General features: G+C 45.5%; 1 protein-coding gene across 1 annotated transcript in view; it reads left to right on the top strand.

Annotated features, from left to right (window-relative positions):
* LOC147083913 (scavenger receptor cysteine-rich domain-containing protein DMBT1-like) overlaps window positions 1-17,840 on the top strand; it is an 82,191-nt gene that overhangs the window by 34,162 nt on the left and 30,189 nt on the right. Inside the window, exons 11-19 of the mRNA XM_085980052.1 lie at window positions 6,553-6,870; window positions 6,954-7,031; window positions 7,120-7,437; window positions 7,572-7,611; window positions 7,805-7,920; window positions 8,890-8,997; window positions 13,407-13,517; window positions 16,219-16,373; window positions 16,825-16,981. Coding sequence (XP_085836178.1) covers window positions 6,553-6,870; window positions 6,954-7,031; window positions 7,120-7,437; window positions 7,572-7,611; window positions 7,805-7,920; window positions 8,890-8,997; window positions 13,407-13,517; window positions 16,219-16,373; window positions 16,825-16,981 — 1,401 coding nt within the window. The remainder of the gene's footprint in view (window positions 1-6,552; window positions 6,871-6,953; window positions 7,032-7,119; window positions 7,438-7,571; window positions 7,612-7,804; window positions 7,921-8,889; window positions 8,998-13,406; window positions 13,518-16,218; window positions 16,374-16,824; window positions 16,982-17,840) is intronic.

Here is a 17,840-nt window from a genome sequence, read left to right as displayed (position 1 = left end):
ATCGGGCAAAGTCAACATGGATTTACAAAAGGTAAATCGTGCCTGACGAATCTACTGGAATTTTATGAGGATGTAACTGGTAGAATAGATAAGGGAGAACCAGTGGATGTGGTGTATTTGGACTTTCAGAAGGCTTTTGATAAGGCCCCGCATAAGAGATTAGCATATAATGTTAAGGCACATGGGATTGGGGGCAAGGTACTGACGTGGATAGATGACTGGTTGGCAGACAGGAAGCAAAGAGTTGGATAAACGGTTTTTTTTCTGAGTGGCAGGTTGTGACAACTGGGGTACTGCAGGGATCGGTCCTAGGACCCCAGCCATTCACAATATATATTAATGATCTAGACGAGGAAACTAGATGTAATATCTCCAAGTTTGCAGACGACACAAAGCTGGGTGGGTGTGTGTGCTGTGAGGAGGGTGCCGAGAAACTCCAGCATGTTTTGGTCAGATTTGGTGATTGGGCAGATGCATGGCAGATGCAGTATAATGTGGATAAATGCGAGGTTATCCACTTCGGTGGCAAAAACAGCAAGGCAGATTAATGTCTGAACGGCAATAGTTTGGGAGAAGTGGAAGTGCAACGAGAGCTGGGCGTCCTTGTGCACCAGTCGCTGAAGGTAAGCATGCAGGTGCAGGAGGTGGTTGAGAAGTCAAATGGTATGTTGGCCTTCGTAGCGAGAGGGTTTGAGTACAGGAACAAGGATGTATTGCTGCAGTTGTACAGGGCATTGGTGAGTCCACACCTTGACTATTGTGTGCAGTTTTGGTCGCCTTATCTGAGGAAGGATGTTCTTGCCATGGAGGGAGTGCAGCGAAGAATGACAGTGGATCTCATTGAAACTTATAAAATTCTAACAGGACTAGACAGACTAGATGCAGGAAGGATGTTCCCGATGGCGGGGGAATGCAGAACCAATTGTCACAGTCTAAGGATAAGGGGGAAGCCATTTAGGACAGAGCTGAGGAGGAATTTCTTCACCCACAGAGTGGTGAACCTGTGGAATTCACTACCACAGAAGGCAGTAGAGGCCAATTCATTAAATATATTGAAGAAGGTGTTAGATATATTTCTTAAGGCTAAAGGGATCAAGGGATATTGGGAGAAGGCAGGGACAGGGTACTGAGTTTGGATGATCAGCCATGATCTCATTGAATGGCGGAGCAGGCTCGAGGGGCCGAATGGCCTACTTCTGCTCCTATCTTCTATGTTTCTATGTTTCTTCCTCGACTTCTCCGTTTCCATCTCTGGGGATAGGTTATTGACCAACATTCACTACAAGCCCACTGACTCCCACAGCTACGTGGACTACACTTCCTCTCACTCCGACTCCTGTCAGGACTCTATACATTCTCCCAGTTTCTCCATCTCCCCTGCATCTGCTTCGTCGATGCCACCTTCCACACCAGTGATTCCGACATGCCTTCCTATTTCCTCAACCGAGGATTCCCCTCTACCATGGTTGACACAGCCCTCGATCATGTCCATTCTATCACCGCACATCTGCCCTCATCCCTGCCCCTCCCTCCCGGACCCACGATAGGTTTCCCCTTGTCCTCACCTTTCACCCCACCAGCCTCCACATTCAATGGATCATCTTCCGCCACCTCCAACATGATCCCACCACCAAATGCATCTTCCCCTCCCCTCCCCTTTCAGCATTGAGTAGTGACCACTCCCTCCAAGACACCCTAGTCCACTCCTCTATCACCCCCAGCACCCCTTCCCCTTTGCCCGGAACCTACCCGTGCAAGCACAGGAGATGCAACACCTGCCCTTATACCTCCCCCCTTCCCACTGGCCAGGGCCCCAAACACCCCTTCCAGGTGAAACAGCGATTTATTTGTACTTCTTGCAAACTAGTATAATGTATTCGCTGCTCACGATGTGGTCTCCTCTACATTGGGGAGACCAAACGCGGATTGGGTGACCGCTTTGCAGAATACCTCCATTCAGTCCATAAGGATGACCCCGAGCTTCCGGTCGCCTGTCCTTTTAATTCACCGCCCCATTCCCACTCAGACCTCGGCCCCCATTACATTTTTACTTATATTTTTTATCCATATCTTTGTTTTGGCCCTCCCCCTTTTTTTCTCTCCCACATGGCAGCTGTCTCCCATTCTGCCAGCACATTTCACACCTAATCTAGAGCTGTTTATTTTCTCCACTATTCCTATCACCATCTCGTCTCCTTTTGAATACTGCTTAATGTTTCATCACTTCTCTTTTGTTCTCTCCCAGCCTGGCCTTTTAATGTGTTTCATTCCCTGTGTTTTTTCAGACTTGACAAAGGGTTTTGACCTGAAACGTTGACTCTATTTCTCTCTCCATGGATGTTGCCTGGCCTGCTGAGTTTTTCCAGCATTTTCTGTTGTTATTTCGGATTTCCAGCATCTATAGTATTTTGCTATCGTTTAAAGTAATGTCCTTGCTTTTCAATTAAATTCCACTTGAATTGAACCTCCTTGCTTTGTTTGCGTTCTTATGCCCTTGTTAACTTCCATTGCTAGTTTTAATTATTAGTTTAAGTGTATCTTTTGTTCCTCTATCCCAATTAAGCGTTTATTTTCCAAAGATTTTGTGGCCTCCTTATGCTGCTTATGCAAATGCACCACCTAACACTTACTGATATAAAAATTAATTTACCATTTACACGCCCATTCTGCAAGTTTATTAATATCTTCTAATATTTTGTTGCAATCTTCCTCGGTATTAACTATAGCCCCCAGATTGATGTACTCCATTTATTTAAAATTGTACTTCCAAATCCCAAGTCCAAATCGTTTATGTAAATGATGAACAGTAGCAGTCCCTGCACCGATCCTTGGGGAACACCAGTTCTGAGCTTCCACCAGTCTGATAAATACCTTTAACCCCAACTATCTGTTTTCTGTTTTGTAGCCAGGTAGCTATCTATTCTGCTACTTGTCCTCTGACTCCACATCGCCTGACCTCAGTCCTGTTTCTATGACGCGCTAACGTATCGAAGACCTTTTTCAAATCCACGTATATTGCACCCACCACATTACCCTTGTCTATATTTTCTGTAACTTCTTCATTAATTCAATAACGTTGGTAAAGCATGACTTTCTCTTTGAAATCCATGTTGGTTATTCTTTATTACATATAAAAGCAAAACACTGTAGTTGCTGGATATCTGAAATAAAAACAGAAAATGCTGGAAATATTATGCAGGTCAGGCAGCATCTTTGGTGACACTGACAGAGTTAACGTTTGAGATCGATGGTTTTTCATCAGAACTGGAAAAATATGTAACAGGTTTTTAAGCAAGTACAGTAGTGGGAAAGCTGGGAGTGGAGCAAAGAACATACGCAAAGTCAGGGGAGAATAAATGACAAAACTGGTGATGGTGCCAAGCAAAAGCAGATGGTAATGGGACAAGTAAAGAAACTAAAGTTGGGTCTAGTGGAGGTGTAAATGGGAACCGCAGAATCATCAGCAATGGCTGCCATCTGAAAAAATTACAGCAAAGTTATGTTCTGAAATTGTTTAACTCAATTTTGAATCTGGAAGGCTGTAATGTGTCTAATCAATTGATGAGGAGCTGTTCCTTGAGCTGACATCGAACTTTCAATTTCAGCCCTTGCTGTGTTTTCACTATCCGGTCTGACCCCATATGATCAGCATCCCATATGCCCCTAACTCAGTGAATTTCGAGATCGGCACAATGCTGCACTAATCTTCCATCACCATCACCTCCGTGCCCACTTATCTGGCCAGAATCTGCCCCCGCACAGTGGATGCTTCCTACCATCTTCAGAATTCTCGTTCCCCCTATACCCGTTGCTCTGGCCTCCTACCGTCTCTAGTTCCTTTCATTGGGAACTGCCAACGTGACATCGGCTGTCTCAGTTTCTCTGCTCCACTCACTCACTCTAATCTACCTCCCTCTGACATTGCAGCGATCCATTCTCTTGTATCTAATCCTAATATTGTCATTAAACCAGCTGGCAAGGGTGGCGCTGCTGTTGATTGGCGAACCGACCTCTAACTTGCAGAGTCTGAACGCCCAGTCTCTGAAGCCACCTCGTACCTCCCCGTGGACCAAGACCCCACCACCGAACATCAAGCCATTGTTTGAAAGACGGTCGCCGACCGCATCTTCCCTCAATGGCCTCCAACTTCATAGACCCCCAACCCCACACAGCCCGATTCTACCTCCACCCCAAGATCTACAAACAGGACTGCCCTGGTAGACCCAATGTTTCAGCCTGTTCTCGCCCCATGGAAATGATTCCTTCCTATCTCGACTTTTTTTCTCAACTTATCCAGCCTCTTCACACATGCATCCACGAATCTTCTGACACCTTCCACTACTTGAACAGCTTCCAGTTTCCTGGCACTACCGATCTGCTTTTCACCATGGACTCTACACATCCATCCCCCACCAGGACGGCCTGAATATTCTCAGCTTCTTCATTGAATGGTGGGTCAACCAGTCACCATCCACCACCATTCTCCCCTGCCTGGCTGAAAATGCTCTCACATTGAACAACGTCTCATTTGACTCCACTCACTTCTTCCAAATAAATGGCGTTGCTATGGGAAGCCGTATGTATCCTAGCTGTGCTTGTCTTTTCGTGGGATATGTGGAACATTCTTTGTTCCATTCTTACTCAGGCCCCATCCCTCACATCTGATTCTGGAACGTTGATGACTGTATCGATGCCATTTCCTCCTTTTGTGCCGAACTGGCAAATGTCATCAACTTTGTGAGCAATTTCCAGCGCTACCTGGCCTTCACATGGTCAATCTGAGACTCTTCCCTTCCTCGACATCTCTCTCTCCATTTCTGGGGATAGGCTAACAACCAATATCTGCTATAAGCCTACTGACTCCCACAGCTAACTTAACTACATTTCCTCCCAGGCTGCTTCCTGGAAGGATTCTATTCCATTCTCCCAGTTTCTCCATCTCCATCGCATCTGTTCTGATGATGCCACCTTCCATCCTAGTGTTTCCGATATGTCTTCCTTTTTCCTCAACCGAGGAGTCCCCTCCACCATGGTTGAAAGTGCACTCGAACTGTCCTTTCCATTGCCCGTACCTCTGCTCTCACCCCATTCCTCCCTCGCAGAACCACGATATGGTTCCCCTTGTCTTTACCTTCGACCCCACCAGCCTTCGCATTCAACAGATCAACCTCCAACATTTCTGCCACTTCCAGCATGTTCCCACCACCAAACACATGTCCCCTCCCCTTTCAGCATTCTGAATGGACCGTTGCGTCTGCGACACCCTGGTCCACTCCTCAATCACCCCCAACACCCCATCGCCTTCCCACAGCACCTTCCCATGCAAGCGCAGGAGAATCAATAGCTGCCATTTTACCACTTCCCTTCCCACCATCCAGGGCTCCAAACACTCCTTCCAGGTGGAACAGCGATTTACTTGTACTTCTTTAAATTTAGTATTGAGCATTCGCTGCTCACGATGCGGTCCCCTCTACATTGGGGAGGCCAAACGCAGATTGGTGTTCGCTTTGTGGAACACCTCCATTCAGTCTGCAAGCTGACACCAAGCTTCCAGTGACCTGTCATTTTTATTCTTTGCCCCCCTCCCACTCTGACCTCGCTGTCTTCAAACTCCTACACCAGTCCATGAAGCTCAATGTAAACTCGAAGAAGAAGCACTTCATCTTTCGGTAAGGAAATTTACAGAGTTCAGGACTCAACATTAAGTTCAGCAATATCAGATCATAACCTCTGCCCAAATGTTTTCGTGCAGTAGCGATTGCTGATGATTCTGTTATTCCTATTAATACCTCCTCTGGACACATCTTTTGTTTCTTTTGCCCCATTACCATCTCCTTTTGCCTTGCACCATCATCCCTTTTGGCTCTCAAACTCTCCTGCCTTCCACTCTATCACAGACCTTCCCTTTTGTTCTTTCTCTCCTCCCCAATTTCCCGCTCCTGTACTTGCTTAAAAACCTGTTCCAACTCCAGCATTTTCCAGATCTGACGAAAGGGTCATCGTCCTGAAACATTAACTCTGTTTCTCTCTCCACAGATGCTGCCTGACCTGCTGAGTATTTCCAGCACTTTTTGTTTTTATTTCAGATTTTCAGCATCCACAGTGTTTTGCGTTTGCATTTTGTTTCTGTCCTTGTCCCATTATCATCTCCTTTTGCCTCGCACCATCGTCCCTTTTGTCTCTCAATCTCTCCTGCCTTCCACCCTATCACTGACTTTCCCTTTTGTTCCTTCCTCCCCTCCCCAATTTCCCGCTCCTGTACTTGCTTAAAACCTGTTACATCTCTAACTTTATTCAAGTTCTGACGAATGGTCATCGTCCTGGAAATCGAATTCGGTTTCTCTCTCCGCAGATGCTGCCTGACCTGCTGAGTATTTCCAGAATGCTCTGTTTTTATTGTTTGTTTTATTTTCGATTTCTAGCTGTATTTCTATTAAATTTCTGAAATAATTATCGACACCAGTGACCACAGCCGGTACAACATGTGTTGTGCAGTATGAACACAGAGAGTGATCAATCGAAACACCTGGATATTTCTTGTTTCATTGACAGAGCACAAAGAGATACGACTGGTGAATGGAAAGCATCGCTGTGAGGGAAGAGTGGAAGTGTTCTACAATGGGACCTGGGGAACAGTGTGCTCAGATAAACTGGATCGGCATGATGCAGAAGTGATCTGTAAACAGTTACAGTGCGGCCCCCTCACATCTATTGATTATGATACTCGGATATTCGGAGCGGGATCTGGACCCATTTGGCTCGATGCGATGGAGTGTGATTCGGACGAATCCTTCCTTTGGCAGTGTCAGACAGACCCGTGGGGGGAACACAACTGTGATCACAGGGAGGATGCAGGTGTTGCTTGTTCAGGTAACACAAGGAACCTCTCAATGTGCGGGTGTCATTTCAAACATTGCTGTCCAATACAGTCAGCATATTTCTCTTCTCAACAGAAGTCAAACTGCCGAAGAGATCCCACAGTTCAAGGGTCTGCATTCGAGAATCTGGTTCTAAACATAAACATTCATCAGGTGCTTCCTCTCCTTCATTATACCAACTATCTGACTTGTATTCCAGGCTTGTACTAAATAAATAACAATCAATGATTCTCTTTGATAGACTCGGGACAACCGTTGCGCCTGGTTGGAGGCAACACCAATTGCTCCGGCAGAGTGGAGATATTGTCCAATAACAGCTGGGGCACGGTGTGTGATGACTCCTGGGATATGGCCGATGCCAATGTTGTCTGCAGACAGCTGGGTTGCGGCTCCGCTCTATTGGCCGCAGGAGGGGCCGCCATGGCCCAGGGTGCTGGTCTTATCTGGCTGGATGAGGTGAAGTGCACCGGAAGTGAATCCTTTCTGTCCGACTGTCGTTCCTCACCGCCAGGTCAGCATGACTGTGATCCCAAGGAACATGCCAGTGTGATTTGTTCCGGTAAGGGTCGCAGGGGTTTCCTCGTTCTGTGATCATTACTCATGGATTTCGCAAATTAATAACAACGTTTATATTTTTAATATAAAATCCTAATGTTTGAAGTTCATGAAATGTTTGTACAATATATTCCACAGAACTCGATTTGCCTCCTGCTGCTTCTCCTTCCACACCTGCAGCTACTTATCATTATTAGTACTATTATTAGTATTGATGTTAGCGATCGTATTAGTGGTATTGGTGTTATTGAGATTTTCTTGATTTTGTTAATTTCTGAAGATCACGTGATCGGTTCCAAATTGACTGGAACATTTTTAAAATACAAGGCGGACTGTGTCTGTGTTTTAATCTTTCTGTAATCTTGTGATTAAGGAAAGGGAGGAAAAACCACCTCCTTCCTTGTTGCCATCTGCATAACGCTCGGAGTCCTTCTAATCTGTGAGCTGATCGCACTGGCGGTAATACAGAGAAAGGCAACAAGAAGAGGTGAGGCTCATATCTTGCCGCTGAATTAACACTTGATCTCAGATCGCTTCATATCCGGGCGAGTCTCCAGTTCACTACATTTTCCATAGAGTGTCATGTTGTCTTGTTAGCAATAAATCTGAATTAGCTTTTGGCGAAATGTTCCATTCAATGTGCTGCCCGATTTAGTAAAATAGGACATTTAAAATGGAGAGTTATTTAAAGTGTTCACATTCACTGTCCCAGTTCATCAGCCGGTACATGAGATTCCTGAAGAATTTACTTGCTGCAACAATGGGACAGAAAGTTTATTGAACTGTTTAGGCTGTGCGCTCAGTTATTTATTGGTCTGTTGTTCTTCATTTATTCCATTGGGTATCCGTTCCACCCCTTTAGTTTCTGGGTCCGGATGCCCAATCTCGAACTCTCTGACCGGGTTCTGCCCACCATGTTGAGAGGTGACAGTTTTATAGGACTTTCTGCATTCTCTGGTGATTACTCTACATCCCAACACAACTATTCCACTCCTATCTCACCCACCCAACACACTCCTGCTCTGTGTACACAGCAAGGCTCCTCTCACAATGACGGGACATGCCAGAGAACCATCAGCTCGTCACTCGCGCTTCCAAACTGATGCTGTCCGCAGAGATCAGTCAACTTCACCCAGCTTCTCTTCAGCTGAACTCCCCGTGTGGCCCCGTAACCGACCGATCAACTGGAGCTCATTTCTCCTGATACCCCCTCATTCCCTCTTCCCCAGGTCAATACAACTGGCCGCAGTCTGCTGGAGGTGAACATGTGTCTGCACAGAGACACAGACACACACACGGAATCACAAACACAACTAAACTCCTCCACTTTCACGCTAACTGATTCTGTCCCTTGAATATCACTATATCTGTTATTTGGATTTATTCGCAGATGAATTCCCGTGAAACGCGCGTGAAGTGAATCAACATGTTAATCTCCCCGCCCTCCCTCCAACAGGTGCTGTCACTCGCGGTAGGGAGTCACCTGCTGGTTTGTACCAAGCAATTTATGAAGAGATTGAGAATATTCCCCCTGGCGAGGATTCCGCTCAGACCCAGGGTTCAGGTCTGTATTTTCCGTTGATATCGAATCTTCACTGGACAAATGTTGCCTCCCCTTAAATACCCCTTTTAGTGGTGAATGTACTGACTGGACACGATCAGCAGTCCGCTCACTGTCCCCATGTGAAGGAGTCCTATGACAGTGAGAGTGTCTCTGTGTCCATGTGTATAGTGAGAACAGCAATGGTTTGGGAAGATTTCCACTGGTCGGTATTGCTCAAAGAGCGGGTTTATGGTTTGGTTGTAAATAGCGAGCAGAGACGCTGTTTCTATTTCCCACCCGGCTCCACACGGACTCCCTCAGATATCTGTGCCCAGGAATAATAAACCCAGCGGCTGATTGTATTCTTTTACTTTATATTCACTCAAACATGGCATGAAGTCACAGATCGATTCACAGAAATCACAGAAATCACAGAAACCTCACAGTACAGATAGAGGCCATTTCGGCCCATCAAGCCTGCACCGACACATATCCCACCCGATCCCCGTAACCCCTACACATATCCCACCCTATCCCCATAACCCCACGTATTTAATCCCCCTAACACTAAGGGTCAATTTTTATCATAGCCAATCAACCTAACCTGCACATCTTTGGACTGTGGGAGGAAACCGGAGCACCCGGAGAAAACCCACGCAAACACGGGGAGAATGTGCAAACTCCACACAGACAGTCACCCGAGGCCGGATTCGAACCCGGGTCCCTGGCGCTGTGAGGCAACAGTGCTAACCACTATGCCACCGTGCTGCCCATCTTCATTCCTGCACTTATCGCCTTTCCTTTGGCCAGATATTCTGATCCTTACGGGTGTTTACGCGCTGTGTACGCACCCGCAGGGACATCGGAAATGCCGGTTTCACGCATGCACAGCGGATGTGCTGAAAACCAGCTTTTCCGATCAGTCAAGAATGGCCTAGACAGATCCTCCGCCTGCCCTGGAGAAGGGCCTCCGCGGGCAGAGAGTTCCGCTTTCTGGAGACCCTCCGCCCGCAGTAAACCCAAACAATTCTTACACCAGGTAAAAGCAGGCCTGCTTTAACCAGGATAAGAGTATTAAAAAGTAAAACAAAACAATGTTTTCACTCAGTTATCATGTAAAAATACTTTCAAAAAAGGTCAGTTTATTTCTAGCCCCGTAAAAAACTTTAATTATTTTGTTCAAAAAATTTCATTTTTTTAAAAATATTTAACTTTTTGTAATTTCAACTAATTTTCAAAAGGTGATGGCTTATTTTAAAATGTATTTAAAGTTTTACTGTTTCCGGACTGTCTGTCAAGTGTATGAAGGGAGATTTCCTTCTTTGATTGGCTCCCCAGTGCCCACATGGTCCCAGGGACGCTTGCGAACCGCATGTGCCTCTGGGATACGTGGGCCCGGCGCCTTTAGACTTGGAGAGGCCCAGGAGCAGAACTATATTCACCTCGGGAGCCCTCAGGTTAGCCCGTGGATTTTTTCCAGATCGGCGGCCTCCGCACGCGGGAAGTCTCTGATCAGAAAATATGGCCCAAAATTGGCCTCGAAATTGCAGTTGGAGCCCTGCCACGGGCGAACGACTCTGAACTACAAGAAAAGTAGCCATGATGTGGAGATGCCGGTGTTGGACTGGGGTGGACAAATGTAGGAAGTCACACAACACCAGGTTATAGTCCAACAGCTTTATTTGAAATCACAAACTTTCGGAGCGCTGCTCCTTCGTCAGGTGGATGAAGGAGCAGCGCTCCGGAAGCTTGTGATTTCAAATAAAGCTGTTGGACTATAACCTGGTGTTGTGTGACTTCCTACAAGAAAAGTATGCAGCTACCTTCTGCCTCCAGACCTTTGCTCTGTTCCGCTCCTGGGCCTGCAGGCATCCACATGCGTAAATGCCCCATATCCCAGGGGCGCAAGCGGTTCGCAAGCAGTGTGCCAGTCCAATCAATCTCAATGGGGAATTCCTATTTTGCGTATGGGGATTCCATTTTAGTATGGAGTCTCGGTAACCAGAATGGTCCAGATTTTCTTGGGCCGATGACCGAGTACGCGGTGTGTACGCAGCCGCTAGTGCCCCGCAACCACTGGGTTTCCACGATGAACATGCGCGAAAACTCAGAACATACGATTTGTCAAGTTTCAGCTCGACAGATCCACCGCATCCCCGGAAATGAACATTCGCTGGGGAGAGCTGGGCTATTTACCCAACTACTGCCCAGCGAATGCCCGTGAAATTTACACCTGGTAAAAGCAGCGATAAGGACTTTTTTTTAACAGCGTAAGACTTTAAGTAACTATTAAAATACTTTTAAAATTAGATAAAAATAACAAACCTTTAAAATTAGTTTAGGTTCTTTTAAGCCCCTGTAAAACATTTAAATTTATATTTCGCAAAATTAAACTTTAGCTTTATAAGTTTCATTAAATTGTATTTTAATTCATTTTGAATGTGTAATGATTTGTTTTTATTTAACTGGTGTGTAATTGTCTTTTTTAGGGGATTCCTATCATGATTATGGGGATTCCCCTTTATGATTGGTTGGGCCGGCCCACGTGATCCCAAGGTATTTGCGAAGTGCGTGCGCCCCGGGATACGTGGGCCTTTACACAGGTGTGCGCGGAGAGGCCCAGGAGCGCAAGTGTCCGAATATCCGTGACCATCAGGTCGGTTCGCACTATTCTTGCGGCTCGGAGGCAACCGCCCGCGGGAAGCCTGCGACCGCAAATTGAAAGCGCAGTTTCACACCACTTAAATCAAAATAAATAATCAGAGGTTCCAAATCAGTTAAAATACAATTTAAAACCATTTTTCTTGTAGACTAAATATAAACATTTTTAAAGGGGCAAAAATAACCTAAACTAATTTTAAATATTTACATCACTTTAAAAAATTTATTTCAAGAATTATTTAAACTCTTACGCTGGTAAAAAAATGCCATACCACTGTTTTTAGCAGGCATAAGGGTTTCGTGGGCATTCGCTGGGCAGCAGTTGGGCAAATAGTCCAACTCTGCACCAGTGAATGTCAATATCCTGCGGATTCCAACGATGTGTAAAACAGAATCTGGACAGATTGCAAGTTCTGGATTGTCGGGCATCACACGCGGAACCCCGGAACTTGCGGGAAACTTACGATGGTGTGTGTACGCCGTCTTAGGCCACGGAAAATCCGGGATAGGGCTGGAAATTGCAGTTGGAGGCTTCCCGCGGGTGAATGCCTCTGAACCACAAGTAAACTCAGCACCTACCTGCTGCCCCTGGACCTTCGGACATTTGCGCTCCTGGGCCTCCAGGCATATGCCTGTGTAAAGGCCCACGTATCCCAGGAGCACTTGCAAGCGCCCCTGGGATCAGGTGGGCCAGCCCAATAAATCACAAAGGGGGTTCTCATTATTCTTATGGGGATTCAATTTAAAGAAAGACTTGCATTTATATAGCGCCTTTTATGACAACTGGACGCCTCAAAGCGCTTTACAATTAATGAAGTACTTTTAGAGTGCAGTCACTGTTGCAATGTGGAAAATGCGGCAGGCAAGTTACGCACAGCAAGCTCCCACAAACAGCAATGTGATAATGACCGGATAATCTGTTCTTGTTATGTTGATTGAAGGACAAATATTTACATACGGAATCCACGTAAGCATAATAGGAATCCCCTAAAAAATACATTTTAACAAAACTGAAATAAAAGTAAATCATCACATGGTCAAAATTAATTAAAATAAAATGTAATTAAACATTTAAAAGAAAATTAAATAGTTTGAAAAATAAATTTAAACTTTTTTCAAGGGGCATAAAATATCGGAAACTAATTTTAAACGTTTATGTATGTTTAAATCATTTAAATAAATGTATTTTACTGTGTATTTAAATGCTTACACTGGTACAAGAAGGCCTTTTACTTCTCTTTTACTTCTTTTGGTTCTTTTATTCTTTTGTCCGATCGCAGCCCTGCCTTCGATCTAGTTCCTTTTCTCTCCAGTTTTGAAGAAGGGTCAAACCCGAAACGTCAACTCAAATTTCTCTCCACGGATGTTGCCTGACTTGCTGAGTTTTTCCAGCATTTTCTGTTGTTATTTCGGATTTCCAACATCTGCAGTATTTTGCTATCGTACAAGAAGGCCTTACTCTTGCTTTTACCAGGTGTAAGTGTTGTGTTCATTCGCTGGGCGGTAGTTGGGCAAAGAGCTGAATCCTGCGCCTGCGAATGTCCATTTCCTGCGGGTGAGCACCATCTGTCAAACAGAATCTTGACAGATTGCAAGCTCTGCGTTTTTGTTCAAGTGCATCACATGTGGAAACACGGAACTTGTGGGACACTTATGATCATGTACGTTGTGTGTATGCGATCATAGGCCCCGGAAAATCCGGTTTATGTTTTCTGCTCCGATATCCTGAACAACCTCTCCAATAACCATCCATTATTTGTGTTTGACAGTTTATGGTTCCACTGACTCCCTCAATCAGATTGAATATTACACCAGTGACGTTTTGGGTGACACTGACCCGGGATCAGAAAATCCTGAAGGGAAGTCCTCCAGTATTCAGGGTGGGTACATTTTTACTTCCTACAATCTCTTTTTTGCACTTCACGCTTTCTACTACCTAAAACCAACAACTAAAGATAAAAAGCTTACTTGCCGATTAATGACACTGACAAGGACCCACAATACCGGACAGTGGATTTGGTTAAAAAATATTGTAGAAATAATTTGGATTTGAAACAAGGTCATGTTAATTTCCCACAATGGATTTTTTTTCCGTTCCTGGATTGGCTGGCAAGGCCAACATTTATTGCCCATCCCTAATTGCCCTTGAGAAGGTGGAGGTGAGATGCCTTCTTGAACCGCTTGAGTCCCTGTGGTGAGGGTATTCCCACAGTGCAGTTACAGAGGGAGTTACAGGATTTTGACCCAACGACGATGAAGGAATGTCGATATATTTCCATGTCAGAATGGTGTGCAACTTGGAGGGAACTTGCAGTAGATGGTGGTCCCAGGTGCCTGCTGGCCTTGTCCTTCTAGGTGGTAGAGGTCGCGGGTTTGGGAGGTACTGCTGAAGACGCCTTGGTGAGTTGCTGCAGTGTATCTTGTAGATGGTACACACTGGAGCCACGGGGCACTGGTGGTGGAGGGTGCTGGATGGGGTGCCAATCAAGCGGGCTGAATTGTCCTCAATGGTGTTGAGCTTCTTGAGTGTTGCAGGAGCTGCACTCATCCAGGCAAGTGGAGAGTATTCCAGCACACTCCTGACTTGTGCCTTGTAGATGCTGGAAAGGCTTTGGGCAGTCAGGAAATGAGACAGTCGCCGTAGAATACCCAGCCTCTGATCTGCTCTTGTAGTCATAGTATTTATGTGTCTGGTCAATGGTGACACCTTCCATTTCTTTGCTGATGGAGCGATAATGGGCCGGATAGGATTTGTCCTGCATTTTGTGAACAAGTCATACCTGGGCAGTTTTCCACATTGTTGGGTACATGCCAGTGCTGTAGCTGTACTGGGACAGCTTGGCTAGAGGCGTCGCTGGTTCTGGAGCACAGGTCTTCAGCCGGCATGTTGTTAGAGCCCATAGCCTTTGCTGTATCCAGTGCATTCAGCCATTTCTTGATACCACGTGGAGTGAATTGAGTTGGCTGCAGACTGGCTTCTGTGATATTGGGGACCTGAGGAGGAGGCCGATATGGATCATCCACTCGGCACTTCCGGCTGAAGATGGTTGCAAACATTGCAGCCTTGTATTTTTCACTCACGTGCTAAGCTCCACCATCATTGGGGATGGGGATATTGATGAAGCCTCTTCCTCCCATTAGATATTTCATTATCCGCCACCATTCACTACTGGATGTGACAGGACTGCAGAGCTTTGATCTGAACCGTTGATTCTGTAAATTCTGTAACCTTGCTGCCCTCAGTGCTACTTCCAAGTGGTGTCCAACATGGAGGAGTACTGATTCAGCAGCTGAGGGAGGGTGGTAGGTGGTAATCAGCAGCTGGTTTCCTTGCCCAGCTCGACCTGAAGCCATAAGACTTCATGGTGCTGGAGTCAATGTTCAGCACTCCCATTACCACTCCCTCCCGAATGTATAGCACTGTACCGCCACCTCTGGTGGGTCTATCCTGCCGGTGGGACAAGACATACCCAGGGTTGGTGTTGGAGAGGTTACCTAATGGCTTTAATGTATGATTCTGTGAGCATCATATGTCAGGCTGTTGCTTGCTAGTCTGTGGACAGCTCGCACAATTTTGGAACAAGTCCCCAGATGTTCGTGAGCAGGACTTTGCAGTGTTGACTGGGCTGGGTGTGCCGCTGTCATGTCCAAGGGGGATCATGATCAGGAAACCCCGCTCACTCTCTCTGTACTAACCGACTGTGTTATACACTATTTTCTCTGCTCTGATACCTGAGGTATTACCTGTACTAATGGACTGTACATTATTGTGTCTGACTGCAGGGAGAGCCGGCATTTATGGTCCATCCATTGTTGCCCTGATAAGGTAGTGGTGGGCCTTCCTCTGAACCACTGCAGTCCTTGCAGTGAATGATCTCCCACAATGGTGTCAGTTACCAAATTCCAGGATTTTGTCAATGGGTCGATGAAGGGATTATGTTGTCTGCTCCGATGTGCTATCAATCTCCATTTTTTGTGTTTGACAGTTTCTGGTTCCTTTGACTCCCTCAATCAGATCGAATATTACACCAGTGACATTTTGGGTGAAATTGATCCGGGATCAGAAAATCCTGAAGGGAACACCGCCACTATTCAGGGTGGGTAAAAATCCCAATTACTACAATCATTTGTTGGACTTCACACAGTTTATTACCCAAAACCAACAACTAAAGACATCAGAGCTTACTCGCCGAAAAATGACAGCGCCAAGGATCCGTAGTACTGGACAGTGATTTTAGTTGCAAAATATTGTGGAAATACTTTGAATTTGAAACAAAATCATATCGATTTCCCCCAATGGTATAATGGAAGGAAACATTCAGTTCATTGTGTTTCCTCACACGGCTCTATGGGCTGTGAAATGTGAAATGTGTGTGCAGGTTGGGTGGGTGATTCAATGCGATATTTGTGACTTTAACACGGAGACTAAACTACCTCGACACGACACGGTCCAATCATTGCCCCAGATAACCCCACTTCACCCGAAGACCACATTGGTCCACTCTCCCGCCCTGCAAGGCCCGGGTAGATTGATTTATTATAATATCATTCTGAGTACTCAGTGCTGGCATTTGGTTTCAGTGGAAATCTCTATTTCCTCCCAGGTCCGGTTCTGGGCGATTATGACGATGTTGAGACTGGAGTCACTGACACTCAGGGCGGTCACTTTCTGCTGGACGGTGGTCCTGATGTTCTCCTCACACTCAGAAGTGCCGGCGGTGATCTCTCCACTCTCGGTGAGTTACATCTCTGACATTCCCGCAGTCACCAGCCCTCTGTGTAGGAATGAACTGTCGCTCTTTTAAATTCCCTTTCAATCGGCGGTGACACGGAGCGATGGTTGATTGAAGTCCATGTTGTGATTACAGGAAATGAAGTGTTCTAGAACAGGGATGTTCTAGAAAAGAGATCCTGATGCTGTTCAGTGTGGATTATCTTCCTTGTTAATATTCGCACCAGGAATCATTCCAGTGCTCAAACTGAACCGCCCGATTCTCGGATATTAGATGCACCTCGTCTGCTGTCACCCAGCGGTAAAACCCAGCACGGGGGTGTGGGTAGAAAACAATTCTCTTCCACTCACAGACCAACAAAGTCCAGCCTCTTCACCAAATTGACAGATATATGTGACCCACACTGATGCGGGTTTTACCGCCATCATTAACCCATAATCTGTCTCTCCCACAGTGTACAGCTCTCAGACCCGCACTGATCCCGGTTTACCGGTTCCTTCCACTCCTGGTAACAATGACCATGTTCACTGTGACACGTTCACAACCCCGGACATTCCGCCACCGATGGGCAGTGACTGTGTGGCTCAAAATGTTACATCTACGTCAAGCCGGTAAGAGCAATGTTTTATTACCTGTTGCATTGTTTGTGCCCCAGTGCTGGGGGAGTGTCCAGTCCCGGGTGGATTCTACTGTGTGACAATGGGCAGTGTGTTCAACCGTTAGTGATACTGAAACTAGCAGAGAGAACATGCTGTGTATTTACTGTGGAAATAAATACCCCATTATACTGGCTGTAATTAATTCAATTCTGTGATTGTGGGGAGTGTGTTTAACGGCAAATGATACTGAAACTGTCAGAGAGAAGATGTTGTTTATTTATTATTTAAATAAAAGGGTAATTGAAGTGAAGTATCAGAGAGAACATTCTGAGTAGTGAAAAAGACTCCATTTGATTGTATGGTGTGTTGTTGAATTGTTTAATCCTCTTTCTCGCTCTCTCAAGGTGTTTTTTTTTCCTTTCAGAGAGAATTAAGTGGAAAATCCTGGATGCGATATCCCGGGGCGTGTCACAGTGTAGCGGGAAATAACCTGTGTTAAATCTGAGAGAATATCCATTAACTTAACGAACAGTGTGAACATGCTGAATGTGCTTTTCTTCACGATATAAACATCATTTTATTTGATCAATCGCCATGTTAATTTGTTTTGAAATACATAGATTTAGCTTTTGTCTATATTCTGGCTGCGTTCTGCTTAATTAAACATTATAAAACAGGAAGAATGTATTCGGATCATTGCTCTGTCTACAGTAATACTGTAATACACTGCTCTGCGTGGATTAAGCAACTGTGTAAAAGAGATTAAGAACATCTGTTTATTGCTGAAGGTTTTATATGAACTTCATTTTGTAACCGCTTCACTTTTACATCCTCCATTTAAGATTGTTCAGAACCCGCAGGGGGTCAAAGG

This window comes from Somniosus microcephalus, unplaced genomic scaffold, assembly GCF_052327205.1.
Source record: "Somniosus microcephalus isolate GS21.2 unplaced genomic scaffold, FLI_Smic_1.0 scaffold19, whole genome shotgun sequence".
NCBI classification, from domain to species: Eukaryota; Metazoa; Chordata; class Chondrichthyes; order Squaliformes; family Somniosidae; genus Somniosus; species Somniosus microcephalus.
This window is presented reverse-complemented; position numbering and strand designations above follow the sequence as displayed.